Below are 13,594 nucleotides of genomic sequence, written 5' to 3'. Positions count from 1 at the left end.
AAATGAAAGACATACTGCTGCAACAGTAATCAACAAACTATACTATAAAAATGGTCAATCATTGGCCAAATTGTCAAATATTAACCCAGAAAGAGGCAATTTATTTTTAAATAGAGGCGTTATTATGAACATGTAGAGCAATATGTATCTGTGAAACCGAGTCAAACTAAATGTAATGCCTCAACTCCTACAATTCCAAGTGCTTGTCAGGGTGGGGGGTTCCCAGTTCAAATATGATTATTTTGGGGGGTCCCTAGCTCAAATATGATTATTTTGGAGGGTCCCTAGTTCAAGTATGGTTATTCAAATATGATTATTTTGGAGGGTCCCTAGTTCAAGTATGGTTATTTTGGAGGGTCCCTAGTTCAAATATGATTATTTTGGAGGGTCCCTGGTTCAAATATGATTATGTTGGGGGGTCCTTAGTTCAAATATGATTATTTTGGAGGGTCCCTAGTTCAAGTATGATTATTTTGGAGGGTCCCTGGTTCAAATATGATTATTTTGGAGGGTCCCTAGTTCAAGTATGATTATTTTGGAGGGTCCCTGGTTCAAATATGATTATTTTGGATGGTCCCTAGTTCAAGTATGATTATTTTGGAGGGTCCCTGGTTCAAATATGATTATTTTGGAGGGTCCCTAGTTCAAGTATGATAATTTTTGGGGGTCCCTGGTTAAATTTTTGGGGGTCCCTAATTCAAATATGATTATTTTGGAGGGTCCATAGTTCAAATACGATTATTTTGGGGGGTCCCTAGTTCAAATAGGATTATTTTGGGGGGTTGTGGCCTGAAAAGTTTGAAAACCACTACTGTATACTAGTACTGTATAGTGGCATACTGTATGCAGGTATACTTTATATCTATTACTATACATTTCTGCATATAACAACACGTTCAAAGTAGAGACGGCATGACTAAAGTGGTTTAACAGATACAAAACAATTAGTTTGATAACAGATTCAACAAGGACATCATAACATCTATATTGCAGTATTGGTACTTTTACTTAAGTAAATCATTTTAGTACTTTTTCCACCACTGCCTCAAAGGACCGTTCTCGGCGGTATCCTCTCTCTGTTGGATGGAGGGTGGGTGGGTGGGGCTACGGCAGGGGTTTTCAACCGGTGGTCCGCGGACCACCAGTGGTCCTTGAGGGGGTTCCAGGGGGTCCCCAGCCAAATTAATAGTTAGCAACCAAATGGACCCTTATATGTCTGTAACTCTGAGAGTGTACAAATGGAACCAAATGGACCGTAACGGGTCCATTTGGTTCCATTTGTACACTCTCAGAGTTAAATGAACACTGATGATGATGATGATACAGATTGGGACCCGCAAGAAATTTAAATGGTTGAGTCCCTGGCATATCTTTTCAAATGGGGGTCCCTGGGGTAATATTTGTCAATTTGGGGGTCCTTGATGCTAAAAAGGTTGAAAACCACTGGGCTACGGAGCCGGAGGGCTGGCGGGGGCCGGGGTCTTCCGGCCGCAGGGTATCGGGGGCAGGACAGGCCTGGCGTCGGATCCGGGTCGTACGGATGATGATGAAAGGGACGCAACCGGAGACGGGTGGTGATCCGCACTCTGCCGAGGAGGGGCTTCGGGACTCTTGCCACGTGCCACTCGATCTGGAAGGTAGGTAGGCACGTTTTATTGCAGTGGTTCTCAAAGTGGGGTCCGGGGACCCCCAGGGTTCCTTGGAGGGGGGGGGGGGGTGTTCCAGGGGGTCCCCGGGGGGGGATGTTCCAGGGGGTCCCCAAAAATAGCAGATATACAAGCTCGCAGCTTGTTACTTTGTGCCACGCTGCGAGCTTATACATCTGCTATTTTTGAATATATATATTTTTATCTTGAAAGTATTGGGAAAATGTGCATACATTTGATTTTTTCAACCCAAATCTTCTCTTCTGGGGGTCCCTGGCACAAAACCTTTTCAGATGGGGATACGTGGCCAAATACATATGAAAATAGCACATCTACAAGCTCACAACGTGTCGCGATGTGACACGTTGTGAGCTTGTATATCTGCTATATTTTCAATCTGCTATTTTTATGTTAAAGTGGTAAAACCTAGACTATAGTTATTTCTTTTGGGCTTGTTTTCATAGACCTGGCCGCTTGTTTCTCTTGCAAAATCTGGCAACACGGCTGATTACCTGCATTAAATGTATTTTGGCGGGCCTTGATGGCGTCGTAATGGCTGATTTCACAACACGTCGCGACGCGCTGTGAGCTTGTAGATCTGCTATTTTCAGAGCGCAACACCTGAGCGCAACCAAACATAAAATGACTTGTCTTTCAGTTCTACTGGATCTCTTCTCCATTAGTCCCTCCCATTTTAGTCTAGTTTTTATTTGTTAAACGAAATTGTCAATATATTTAGTCTTAGTTTTAGTCATCATAGCTTAGTTTTTATTCAGTTTTCTTCAGTGAAAGTCGACGAACATTTTTCGCCGTAGTTTTAGTCGACGAAATCAACACTGGTTGGAATACCCATGACCTTTCACCTCCTCTCAGCCCCCTTACTGATCTTATTTGTCTTAAATAAATTATATCTTAAATCAGGGGTCTTCAACAGGGGGTCCGGGACCCCTAGGGGGTCCTCAGAGTTACTACAGGGGCTCCGCCAAATTTTTGTGTGATCAGATTTTTTTTTTTACATTAACCACTTGAACCCTAGCATCTCTATTCTGAGAAGAACTTCAGCCAAAAATAGCAGATCTACAAGCTCACAACGCCTCGCGCTGCGAGGCGTTGTGAGCTTGTAGATCTGCTATTTTTGGCAAAGAGGTATAGGTGTAGAGGGGAAAAAGAGCAGATTTTTTTTTGAAAAAAAAGTTATATAGAGGGGGTCCCTTTCATCGCTCTCTCAGCTAGGGGGTCCCTGGCCTGAAAACGTTGAAGACCCCTGTCTTAAATACAATAAATAATAATAAATGCATAAAATAAACTCTCTCTAACCTCCGAGTGTTTCCAGTGTGGGTCCCGGGGTCGGGGCGTCCAGGGGCTCCACGCCCGCTCCTGAGCCCGGTGGGGGGTCCATGCCCGCTCCTGAGCCCGGTGGGGGGTCCACGGCCGCTCCTGAGCCCGGTGGGGAGTCGGCTTTAGCTCCTGAGCCCGGTGGGGGGTCCACACGTCCCGAGGGCACGGCCTGGGAGCAGGCTCCCGCTGAGCTGGGCACGGACACGGCTGAACTGACCCGAGACCCGTCTGAACTGTGAGCAGAAGAGAATCCAATGGTGTTTCCTGGATACTACTGTACAGTATTCACCTGTTTCCTAGGCTGTGTGTTTTCCACTTCCTGTCAATTTGATCCAATGAAATCCAATGAAACTGGTCAGATGACCAATGATATCCAATGAAATCGATAGGAAGTGGAAAACACACAGCCTAGGAAACGGGTGAATAGGTAACCGGAACGCTCGCCGCAAAACATAGACTGACATTTTTTACGCGGACCGTTCTCCCCCGGCGGTTCTTGTATTAGTTTTACTGAGCTTACGTTTAGGAATAAGGTTAGGTTTAGACATAGTTTTACTGAGCTAACGTTTAGGAATAAGGTTAGGTTTAGACATAGTTTTACTGAGGTTACGTTTAGGAATAAGGTTAGGTTTAGACATAGTTTTACTGAGGTTACGTTTAGGAATAAGGTTAGGTTTAGACATAGTTTTACTGAGTAAAACTATGCTTTTTATAGCGCCACCAGGGGGCCGACTTTTGTAAAACACATTTCTTTTATAATATTACTATTTTTTATACTATTGCTCCTTCAGATTCTGTCCAAAAATCACAATAATCGGTACACCGACTAAGGATTTCTATAGTCGAATCTGATTGGCCAATAGCTGCCTATAGTCGACTAATGCATGATTTGACTGAGATTGGCAGTCAAATAAGTCGGATTCGACTGCCAATCTCTCAGTCAAATCATGCAAAAAAGATGTTATGCAATAGAGGAACATTCCACTTGGGCTTAATGTCTTAATGTCTGATTTAACATATACTTGCTTGGTTTCTCCCAATAAATCATGATGTATATCCTATTTTTGGCAAACTATTAGTTAATTAATATAACAAACTAGGCCAATCTCTCAGTCGAATAAAAAAAATAATACATCTGTCCGATATTTCATATTCCTTCCTAATTGGCCAACATTGGCTTCCAAAGTCTGCAGGATCTGATCTGTTTTGAACAAAATGCCTCAAATCGTGAACGCAGCGTGCAATTTCCGTGAAAGTTTGCCCGCACATTCCCACTAGACCGAGGAAGAAATACCCACATTTTCACATTGGCCTGTTATAGCGCCACCAGCAGGTCTAATTTAGCAAAACACACTTTTGGAACAAAATGCGTTAAATCATGAATTTAGTGTCCGATTGCCGTGAAAGGCATAAGAAGAAATGGCACCCTTTCCACATTGGCCTATTACAGTATAGCGCCACCAGGCGGCCACAATAACCCACATCATTGGTTCTCAAAGTGGGATCCGGGGACCCCCAGGGGTCCTTGAGGGAGTTCCAGGGGGTCCCCAGCTAAATGATAGATTAGGCACCAAATGGACCCTTATGGGTCTGTAACTCTGAGAGTGTACACATGGATTCCATTCCATTTGTACACTCTCAGAGTTAAATTGACATTGATTTTACAATATGAATTGGGGTCCCAGAGATATAAATGCCATTAAATGGGGGTCCATAGCCCTAATGCATGTCAAACTGGGGGTCCTTGAAATTAAAATGGTTGAGAATCACTGCTAGAGCCGTAAAAAATCTTCTCTTATGGGGGTCCCTGGCTTATCTTTTCAAATGGGGGTCCGCGAGCTATTAAATGTCAATTTGGGGGTCCTTGACATGAAAAAGTTTGAGAACCACTGACCTACATGACCTGGCGGAGACCTGTGCACCGAGGAGCACTTTTTCTACTTTTTTCTCAGTTCACTTTGTGGTTTGTCAGAAAGTGTCTAGTCCAGTTCCCTTATTTTTTTGCCGATGTGTTCTCGCGTGGCACATGACACCCTGGGCCCTGAGCCAAATGTGTTTTTTCTTTTTTATAAATATTGAACCAATGAAAAAGTATTAACAAGAGCTTGGTTCGGTTTTTTTTTTCATTTCCTGAAATGTAACAGTTTTTGATATACATGGTTTCCACCGATTAGCAACGAACAACATTAAATGAACAGAGCAGTGATAGAGCAGTGGTTCTCAAACTTTTTCATGTCAAGGACCCCCTAATTGACACTTATTACCCCGCGGACCCCCATTTGAAAAGATAAGCCAGGGACCCCAATAAGAGAAGGTTTTTACGGCTCTCTAGCAGTGATTCTCAACCATTTTAATTTCAAGGACCCCCAGTTTGACATGCATTAGGCTACGGACCCCCATTTAATGGCATTTATATCTCTGGGACCCCAATTCACATTGTAAAACCAATGTTAATTTAACTCTGAGAGTGTACAAATGGAACCAAATGGACCCGTTTGGGTCCATTTGGTTCCAATTGTACACTCTCAGAGTTAAAGACCCATAAGGGTCCATTTGGTTCCATTTGTACACTCTCTGAGTTACAGACCCATAAGAGTCCATTTGGTCCCTGTCCATCATTTAGCTGGGGACCCCCTGGAACCCCCTCAAGTACCCCTGGGGGTCCCCGGACCCCACTTTGAGAACCAATGTGATAGAGGAGGAGGAGGAGAAGGGGAATGGGTGGGCTGGGGGCGTGTCCTAGCAGGAGGAGGAGGGGCTAGGCGGAGGCAGACTACCGCTCGGACGTAGCGACACACTTCAGTGCAGACAACTTCTCCTGGGACTATTTCGCTCAGAAATACTTGTTTTCTTCTTCACATTGGACATTGTGGCTAACCTTAGTTAATTTGAACCTACAGTGACTAAATACTTTCTACCAGATTTCAAGAACAAGAACAGAACATCAGAATGGAACTAATGGAGATGGAGGAGCTAAATGAAAGTGTTTATTATTACCCTGACTATGAGGAGACGTTCATTTGTGACTATTCCGAGTGGGGACCCTCATATAGCGTCATCCCAGTGCTCTACACACTCATCTTCATCCTCGGCCTGTGTGGAAATGGAGTGGTCATCTTCACCGCATGGAGAGCACAGGGCAAACGGCGCACCGCCGAAGTCTACATCAGCAACCTGGCCGTAGCTGACCTGACCTTTGTGCTCACTCTGCCTCTGTGGGCAGTGTACACCGCCATGGGCTACCACTGGCCCTTTGGAGTGGCAATGTGCAAGATCAGCAGCTACGTGGTCCTGCTAAACATGTACGCCAGAGTTTTATGCCTCACATGTATGAGCTTTGACCGCTACCTGGCCATCGCCCACTCCTCGTCCAGCACACGGCTTCGTACCCGGGGCCACACGAAGGCTTCCCTGACAGCAGTGTGGCTTCTGGCTGCTCTACTGGCTGTTCCCGCCGCGATCTTCCGCACCACCAGACATGATGAAACAGTCAACCGGACCTCCTGCGCCGCGGACTACAGCCTGGTGGCGACGGATGGGAACACAGAGAACCTCTGGGTGGCCGGTCTCAGCCTCAGCTCCTCGGTCCTGGGGTTTCTTCTACCTTTCCTGGCCATGATGGTGTGCTACTGCTTTGCCGGATGCACCGCCACCCGCCACTCCGATGGCCTGCGCGAGGAAGACCAGCGAAAGCGGAGTCTGTTGAAGACCATCACCACGCTGGTGGTGGCGTTCGCTGTCTGTTGGACACCTTTCCATGTGCTGAAGAGTGCCGACGCTCTCTCCTACCTCAACCTGTTTCCTGTCACATGCGCCCTCCTACGTTTCCTCCTCGTGGCTCACCCCTATGCCACCTGCCTGGCCTACGTCAACAGCTGCCTCAACCCCTTCCTGTATGCCGCCTTTGACCCACACTTTCGCTCCCAGTGCCTGGACCTAAAAAAGCATTAAATGCCAGCTCTGCCATCTCGCTATCCTCCCAAAATACAAGATGCTCAGTCCCCAGACACAAAAGTTGCATGGTGGGGGATAACCTTATCAATCATATGATTTATGCTGATGATTTCGTTGTACTGTGTCCTTACAGTGCTGGCCTGCAGCAGCTACTCAGTATATGCTCAGAATACGGAAAGTTGTTTGATATAAAGTTCAACTCTAAAAAGAGTGTGGTTATGATCTCTAGAACTAAGGACCTTTCCCTCTTTCTCTTTGGCAGGTGAAGTATTAGAGGTTGTGAAAAAGTTTAAATACCTGGGTCACATAATCAGGGATGATCTCTGTGATCACGATAATGTGCAGCGCCAGTGCTGTAAACTATATGGGCAAGCCAACATGCTGGCACGAACATTTCACATGTGTACAGACCAAGGGGCAAGTCTTAGATATTTACGATGAGGCCGACAAAATGGCCAGAGTGGCGCTGTTTTACCCTGCGCCGACCTGCGGTGTCAGAAAGAATTTATTTTAACGCAAGTGAATGGGTTTTTTGACAAACTTTAGACTAGATTTTCTTACTGTAAAAAAAATTGTCATAAATTCTATATGCTTCCAGTCGCTAGTTTAAAGTCTCCTTTCAATCATCAGGATATGTGTTTTGCTAAATTATGGTCCTATTTATTATAAAATTGACGATAAAGTAGGCTATTCTCTAGGAGGGGCGGGATGATTTGATTGACAAGCTACACAACCAATAGCATTCATTCCCCGCCCCCCGCTCTTGATTGACAAGCTACCCAACCAATAATGGTCTGGTCTCATTCTGACGCGTATTGAAAGATGGCGGACCTACAGTCTTGGAACAATCGGCTTCATTTTCGGTCTGTAGAAAGCAGCGGAGTGGGTTTGTCCATCTCATTTATACAGTCTATGGTACAGACAATGTTAAAGTATCACTTTTTAAAACATATTGCACTCCTCTATATACAGCCCCACTTGTGGTGCCGTTATAGTAGTGCAAAAATTAAAAAACTTCAGGTGGCATATAATGATGCTTTTAGAATATTCCTGAAACTTCCAAGATGGACTAGTGCAAGTGAAATGTTTGTGACCAGTAATGTACCCACCTTTCATGCTGTATTGAGGAATTTCATGTGTAGACTGATGGAGTCAAAGAATATATTAATTATGACCTTAACAGGGATCACACAGAGTGATACAAGGTATTCCTCATGTTTCTGGAAACACTGGAGGCAATGCTTATATGTTTTTAATTGATGAAAACAGTCTGGTACTCAGGCTATGTATGTGTTGTTGTTGTCTGTTTTGTAGCTCTGTTTTTTATATGGACCCATGGTGTCTGAAATAAAGTTTATACAAAGGTGTGACATCACCACACGCATGTCACGGAACAGGTGACTAATGATTCTGTCCTGTCTGCACTTGAACAATGCAGGTGGTAAATAAAAGTGTTTTAGTTAAGCTAAGCATGACTTAAATTGAAACTTTTAAAATAAATTGTACCTGTAAGTGTATAGTACTTGTACTTTTTGTGAAGAAAAAAACAACAACATACTGTTGGAAACATGGGAATTTATCAGAAAGTAATTCATGTTGAACAGCTCACTTTAGGATATAGGCTTAAGGTAATAGGTAATCTCTTCTTTGCTACTGAAAACAAAACTATTAATATGAATGAATTTGCATTGGGGACCACCAGGGGTCCTTGAGGAGTTACATGACTGTAACTCTGAGAAAATGGCCCCCTTAAGGGGTACATTTGGTTCCATTTGTACACTCAGAGTTAGGATTTCATAGTATAGATTGGGGTCCCAGATACAGCAAATGGTATCAAATGGGGGTCCGTGGCCTAATGTTTATTAAACTGGGGGTCCTTGAAATTTAAAAGTTTGAGAACCACTGTTATACTTTACTGTACCATTGCAATTAATTAACAGGTTTCTGTTTGGGATGAACACAGCACTACATTATCTGGAATTCGCACCTGATTCGGATGCTATCAATGCATAGAATGGGAGATTATCACGTTCTATCAGACCATTGAATGGGCGAAGTAGGCGACCTACTGTCTACCCCGCGATTTATCAGACCATTCATTGGGCGTAATCAGGAGCTACTGACCTACCGACGGAGATGACTTAAATACTTCAGTTTCGGTTTTGGTTTTGGTTGTTTTGGTTTCGGACCATGACGGAGGCGCGCAGTCTCAGGCGAGCTGGAGCCCCGCGACGGGCCACCGAAGGAGCTAAGGCGACTGAGTTGCCGTCCGGAGCGGTGCGACGCTCGCCTGTGCCTACTCAGCGCCGTTCGAGTTATGTACCGATACGCACAGAATCGTAAATATTGTTGTGGGGACTGCTCCGCCTCCGTCGGTAGGTCAGTAGCTCCTGATTACGCCCAATGAATGGTCTGACAAATCGCGGGGTAGACAGTAGCTCGCATACTTCGCCCATTCAATGGTCTGATAAAACGTGATAATCTCCCATTCAATGCATTGATAGCATTCGAAGCCGGTGGAATTCTAGCAATAAAGGTCTTAATATCTTTAGTTTGAGACACTTGGGGTAACGTGATCACCATTACGTTCTGCAGCTCATGGCTCTAGCTCAGGGGTTTTCAACTGTTGGTCCGTGGACCACTGGTGGTCCGTGGAGGTATTGCATGTGGTCCCTGATCATGCATTCAGTAATGTAGGAAAGTGAAGATTTTCTTTAAAATGTATTCATTATTTTCATATTCTTTCATTTCTTTTTTATTTTGGAGAAACTTAGTAATTTTGTATTTGAGGACAGAGGAATTAAAGACATTATCATCATTATCAGTATTCATTTGAGGGGGCTTATGCTTCAATTTCAAAAGTACTTCAAGCTTAACTACAAAAGAGGATCAGCCCATTGCCATGTCCACAGACTCTGTCAAGAGGCACATGTATGAAACACAGTCCCTTGTGAAGTTCTGGATGAGTTGTCAGGCAGAATTCACAGCGCTTGCAGTAAAAGCAAAATTGATTTGACCTTTTGTAACTACGCATCTCTGTAACTGTAGTATTTTCATGCTGGCATACCTGAAAAATATGTACAGGGCAAGGTTCGAGCCAGAAAATGACATGAGACTCCACTATAGCCAAGAAGAAGACAGACATGGACCACCTGTGATCATGTCATGGACCACTAGTGGTCCATGGACCACTAGTTGAGAAACAGTTCACTCAATGACCTGGTGACCTTAGTCAATGTTGTTGACAGCAGTTACTGGAACTTCTACAGAAAAGGGAATTGGAATCTCAAGAGGTGGAAGTGTGGCCTGGTTGAGTCATCATTATTAGGAAATGTGCCCATATAATAGCATGTGTCTGCTCACTCATCAGTTAACATGAGCTTAATATAGAAGGCTGGATGAAGTAAGAGACATTCTCAAAAATACTCAAAAACGCTCTGCTCATTTCAGTTAAACAATGACTGTTAATTAGGGGCTTGATTACATTAGTTTAAGTTAGTAGTAGTGTCGTTCAATGAATTATTAAAGCCCCTAACAGTCATTATTTAAGTGTCTATGGACAATTGGTTGAGAAACAGTGTTATAAATGGTTATTTTAGTTATTTTAACTCTAATCATACAGAGTTATAAGCTGATCATAATGTATTGTAGACCTGGGATGCATAGTGTTAGTGTTACCAAAAACACTAATCTTAGCCCATATCCCCTCCCAACACAACAGTGGTCCCCAGGTCACATTAAAAAAAAAAAAAAAAAAATGTTAAATTAACTCTGATTCTGCCACACTGTTGAAGCTGAAAGCAGAGCCGTCTGGATACACATGGCTGGGAGAAACCAAAAACGTATTAACAAATTGAGTGCCATAAACGGTCCGGACCGTTTTTGAGAATCCATGCGGGGGAGTCACATAAATGGTCCGGCACCTAACTTAATTTTTTTCAAAACACATTTTTGGTTCAAAATGCCTCAAATCATGAATGCAGTGTCCGCTTGCCATTAAAGGCCTAAGAAGAAATGGCACCCTTTTCACATTGGCCTATTATAGCGCCACCAGGATGCCACAATAACCTACCTGACCTGGCGGAGATGAATCTGTTATTAGTTGTCATTACACACACATCCATGCCTTGGTTGTCCCACACGAGCCGCCACAGTCTCGTAAATCGTGTTTTGGGGTGAGCGTTAGGCACAACTGGCAATCAAAGTGACTGTACTGGCCAATCGCAGCGCGTCTTTTCCGGGACTTGGCAAAAAACATAACAGCTATTCACCTGTTTCCTAGGCTGTGTGTTTTCCACTTCCTTTCGATTTCATTGGATATCATTGGTCATTTGACCAGTTTCATTGGATTTCATTGGATCAAATCGACAGGAAGTGGACAACACACAGCCTAGGAAACAGGTGAATACGGCAGCTTGTGTGGGACAAGCCATCATTCTGCGTTTCATGCGGATCTGCTCCTTTTGATGTTTTTGTGTGACGCTGTAGGACTGTCTTTATAAATAGATTCATCATGTTACTGTATATACGTAGACTGTCTTTATGAATAGATTCATCATGTTACTGTATATAGAATGACTTTATGAATAGATTCATCATGTTACTGTATATATAGACTGACTTTATGAATATAAGGATAATTCCTTTTAACAGGTCGTTCATGAAAGTCCTTGCGGTCTTGTTTCCAATGAGAATAATTATTAATATTTGTATATTATTATTATTATTACAAAACATACATTAACCACTTCAGCCCTATATACATTTGAAAATAGCCAATCTACAGGCTCGAGCTTGTAGATCTGCTATTTTCAAAAGAGTTTTATACATTTGAAAACTTGAAATGGGACATTTCTGCATAATGATACTTTTACTTAGTATTTTAAGTATATTTTGATGCCAATACCCTTATACTTTTACTCAAGTACATTTTGAATTCTGGACTTTTACTTGTAAGGGCACGGTCACACCAAAATATGACTGCCCGCTGTTAAACTTTTTTGCAGCCAGCGGATTTTAAAAAACAGTGTAGCTTGCAGAGCATTCTGTCCCAACAGCTACAACCAGTTGCTCTATCGCAAGCACCATGTCGCTTCCTGAGTCTTGGGACGGTCCGCCTTCGACTCACCCAAACCCAAAGTGGTTCTCAAACTTGTTCATGTCAAGGACCCCCAAATTGACACTTATTACCCCACGGACCCCCATTTGAAAAGATAAGCCAGGGACCCCAATAAGAGAAGGTTTTTATGGCTCTCTAGCAGAGATTCTCAACCATTTTAATTTCAAGGACCACCAGTTTAACATGTATTAGGCTATGGACCCCCATTTACTGGCATTTATACCTCTGGGACCCCAATTCATATTGTAAAATCAATGTTAATGTAACTCTGAGAGTGTACAAATGGAACCAAACGGACCCGTTAGGGTCCGTTTGGTTCCATTTTGTACACTCTCAGAGTTACAGACCCATAAGGGTCCATTTGGTTCCTGTCCATCATTAAGCTGGGGACCCCCTGGAACTCCCTCAAGGACCCCTGGGGGTCCCCGGACCCCACTTTGAGAACCAATGGTATAGAGAGCATAAACGCAAGGTGTGCGCGACACGCGGAAAGATGTGCAACAAACCACTCGATTCTCATTGAAAAAGCATTGGCAGATTCCGCCCCTTAGAACAAAAGTGCGGTCTGACTGTGCCCTAACAGAGTATTTCTACATTGCAGTATTGACACTTTTACTTAAGTAAAACATTTGAGTACTTTTTCCACCACTGCACACACACACACATCCCTGTGCCAAATTCTGTCATAGCAATTAGCCTCCTTCCATTACACTGTGTCCTCACATGCACGCGCACACGCACACACACACACACACACACACACACACACACACACACACACACACACACACACACACACAAGTACAGACTCATCCCTAGTGAGACAGAGTGGAATCCTCCTAAACATAGCAAGGTGTTGAGTAGTGTTGTCACATGTCATATGCACTGACAAGTAGATTATTAGCCACTTAGGCCCTGGCTCTGTTCTAGGTCAAGGGTTCCCAAACTTTTCAGGCCGCGACACTCCCCAAAATAATCATATTTGAACTGGGGACCCCCCCACCCTGACAAGCAAGAATTGTAGGCATTACATTTAGTTTGACTCAGTTCCACAGATAAACATTGTGAAAATAGCCGCACTACAAAGCTGTCTGAGGTGTTGTGAGCTTGTAGAACGTTTGCCTCTTTCTTTAGTAATATTTGACAATCTGGCCAATTTGGTACTAAAAATTTGGTCTTAAGGTCATTCAATTGTGACTTTATAAATGTGCAGATACCCTGTATGCACTTATACTGTATGTTGGTTTGTTTACTGTTGAGTGAGAAAACAATGTTGCACAAGCTAATCATCAGGGGGACCCCCCCCCCAAAATAATGTGGGGACCCCCAATTTGGGAGCCACTGTTCTAGGTCAGCTAATGTCTTCCTTCAACACCAAATCTCCTCACCGACAACAGCCAAACTACTAAGCTCACAACAACTCATCGCATTTGCGTTGTGAGCTTGTAGTTATCTGCTATTTTAGCTGTATGTTCACCCCAGAATGTTCAAGTGCAAAGTTTTATAAAATTCGGATCCCTGAAAAAGTTGAATCAAA

The 13,594-nt window shown here is 43.5% G+C and overlaps 2 protein-coding genes across 2 annotated transcripts in view; one reads left to right on the top strand and one right to left on the bottom strand.

The window, feature by feature from the left end:
* Window positions 1-1,448: 1,448 nt before the first annotated feature.
* lrguk (leucine-rich repeats and guanylate kinase domain containing) overlaps window positions 1,449-13,594 on the bottom strand; it is a gene marked incomplete at both ends in the record, with an annotated part of 51,416 nt that continues 39,270 nt past the window's right edge. The window contains 6 exons of the mRNA XM_084050159.1: window positions 1,449-1,630; window positions 2,964-3,217; window positions 6,061-6,235; window positions 6,333-6,445; window positions 6,589-6,653; window positions 7,236-7,298. Coding sequence (XP_083906285.1) covers window positions 1,449-1,630; window positions 2,964-3,217; window positions 6,061-6,235; window positions 6,333-6,445; window positions 6,589-6,653; window positions 7,236-7,298 — 852 coding nt within the window. The remainder of the gene's footprint in view (window positions 1,631-2,963; window positions 3,218-6,060; window positions 6,236-6,332; window positions 6,446-6,588; window positions 6,654-7,235; window positions 7,299-13,594) is intronic.
* On the top strand, window positions 5,818-8,430 carry LOC311039693 (apelin receptor A-like). Its single transcript, XM_084049648.1, has 2 exons — window positions 5,818-6,998; window positions 8,303-8,430. The coding sequence occupies exon 1, from the start codon at window positions 5,934-5,936 to the stop codon at window positions 6,933-6,935; it is 1,002 nt and encodes a 333-aa protein (XP_083905774.1). The 5' UTR covers window positions 5,818-5,933; the 3' UTR covers window positions 6,936-6,998; window positions 8,303-8,430.

The sequence above is a fragment of the Gymnoscopelus microlampas genome (assembly GCF_963454915.1).
Source record: "Gymnoscopelus microlampas genome assembly, chromosome: 23".
Lineage (NCBI taxonomy): Eukaryota > Metazoa > Chordata > Actinopteri > Myctophiformes > Myctophidae > Gymnoscopelus > Gymnoscopelus microlampas.
The sequence above is the reverse complement of the archived record's forward strand: the minus strand, read 5'-3'. Positions and strand labels throughout refer to the sequence as shown.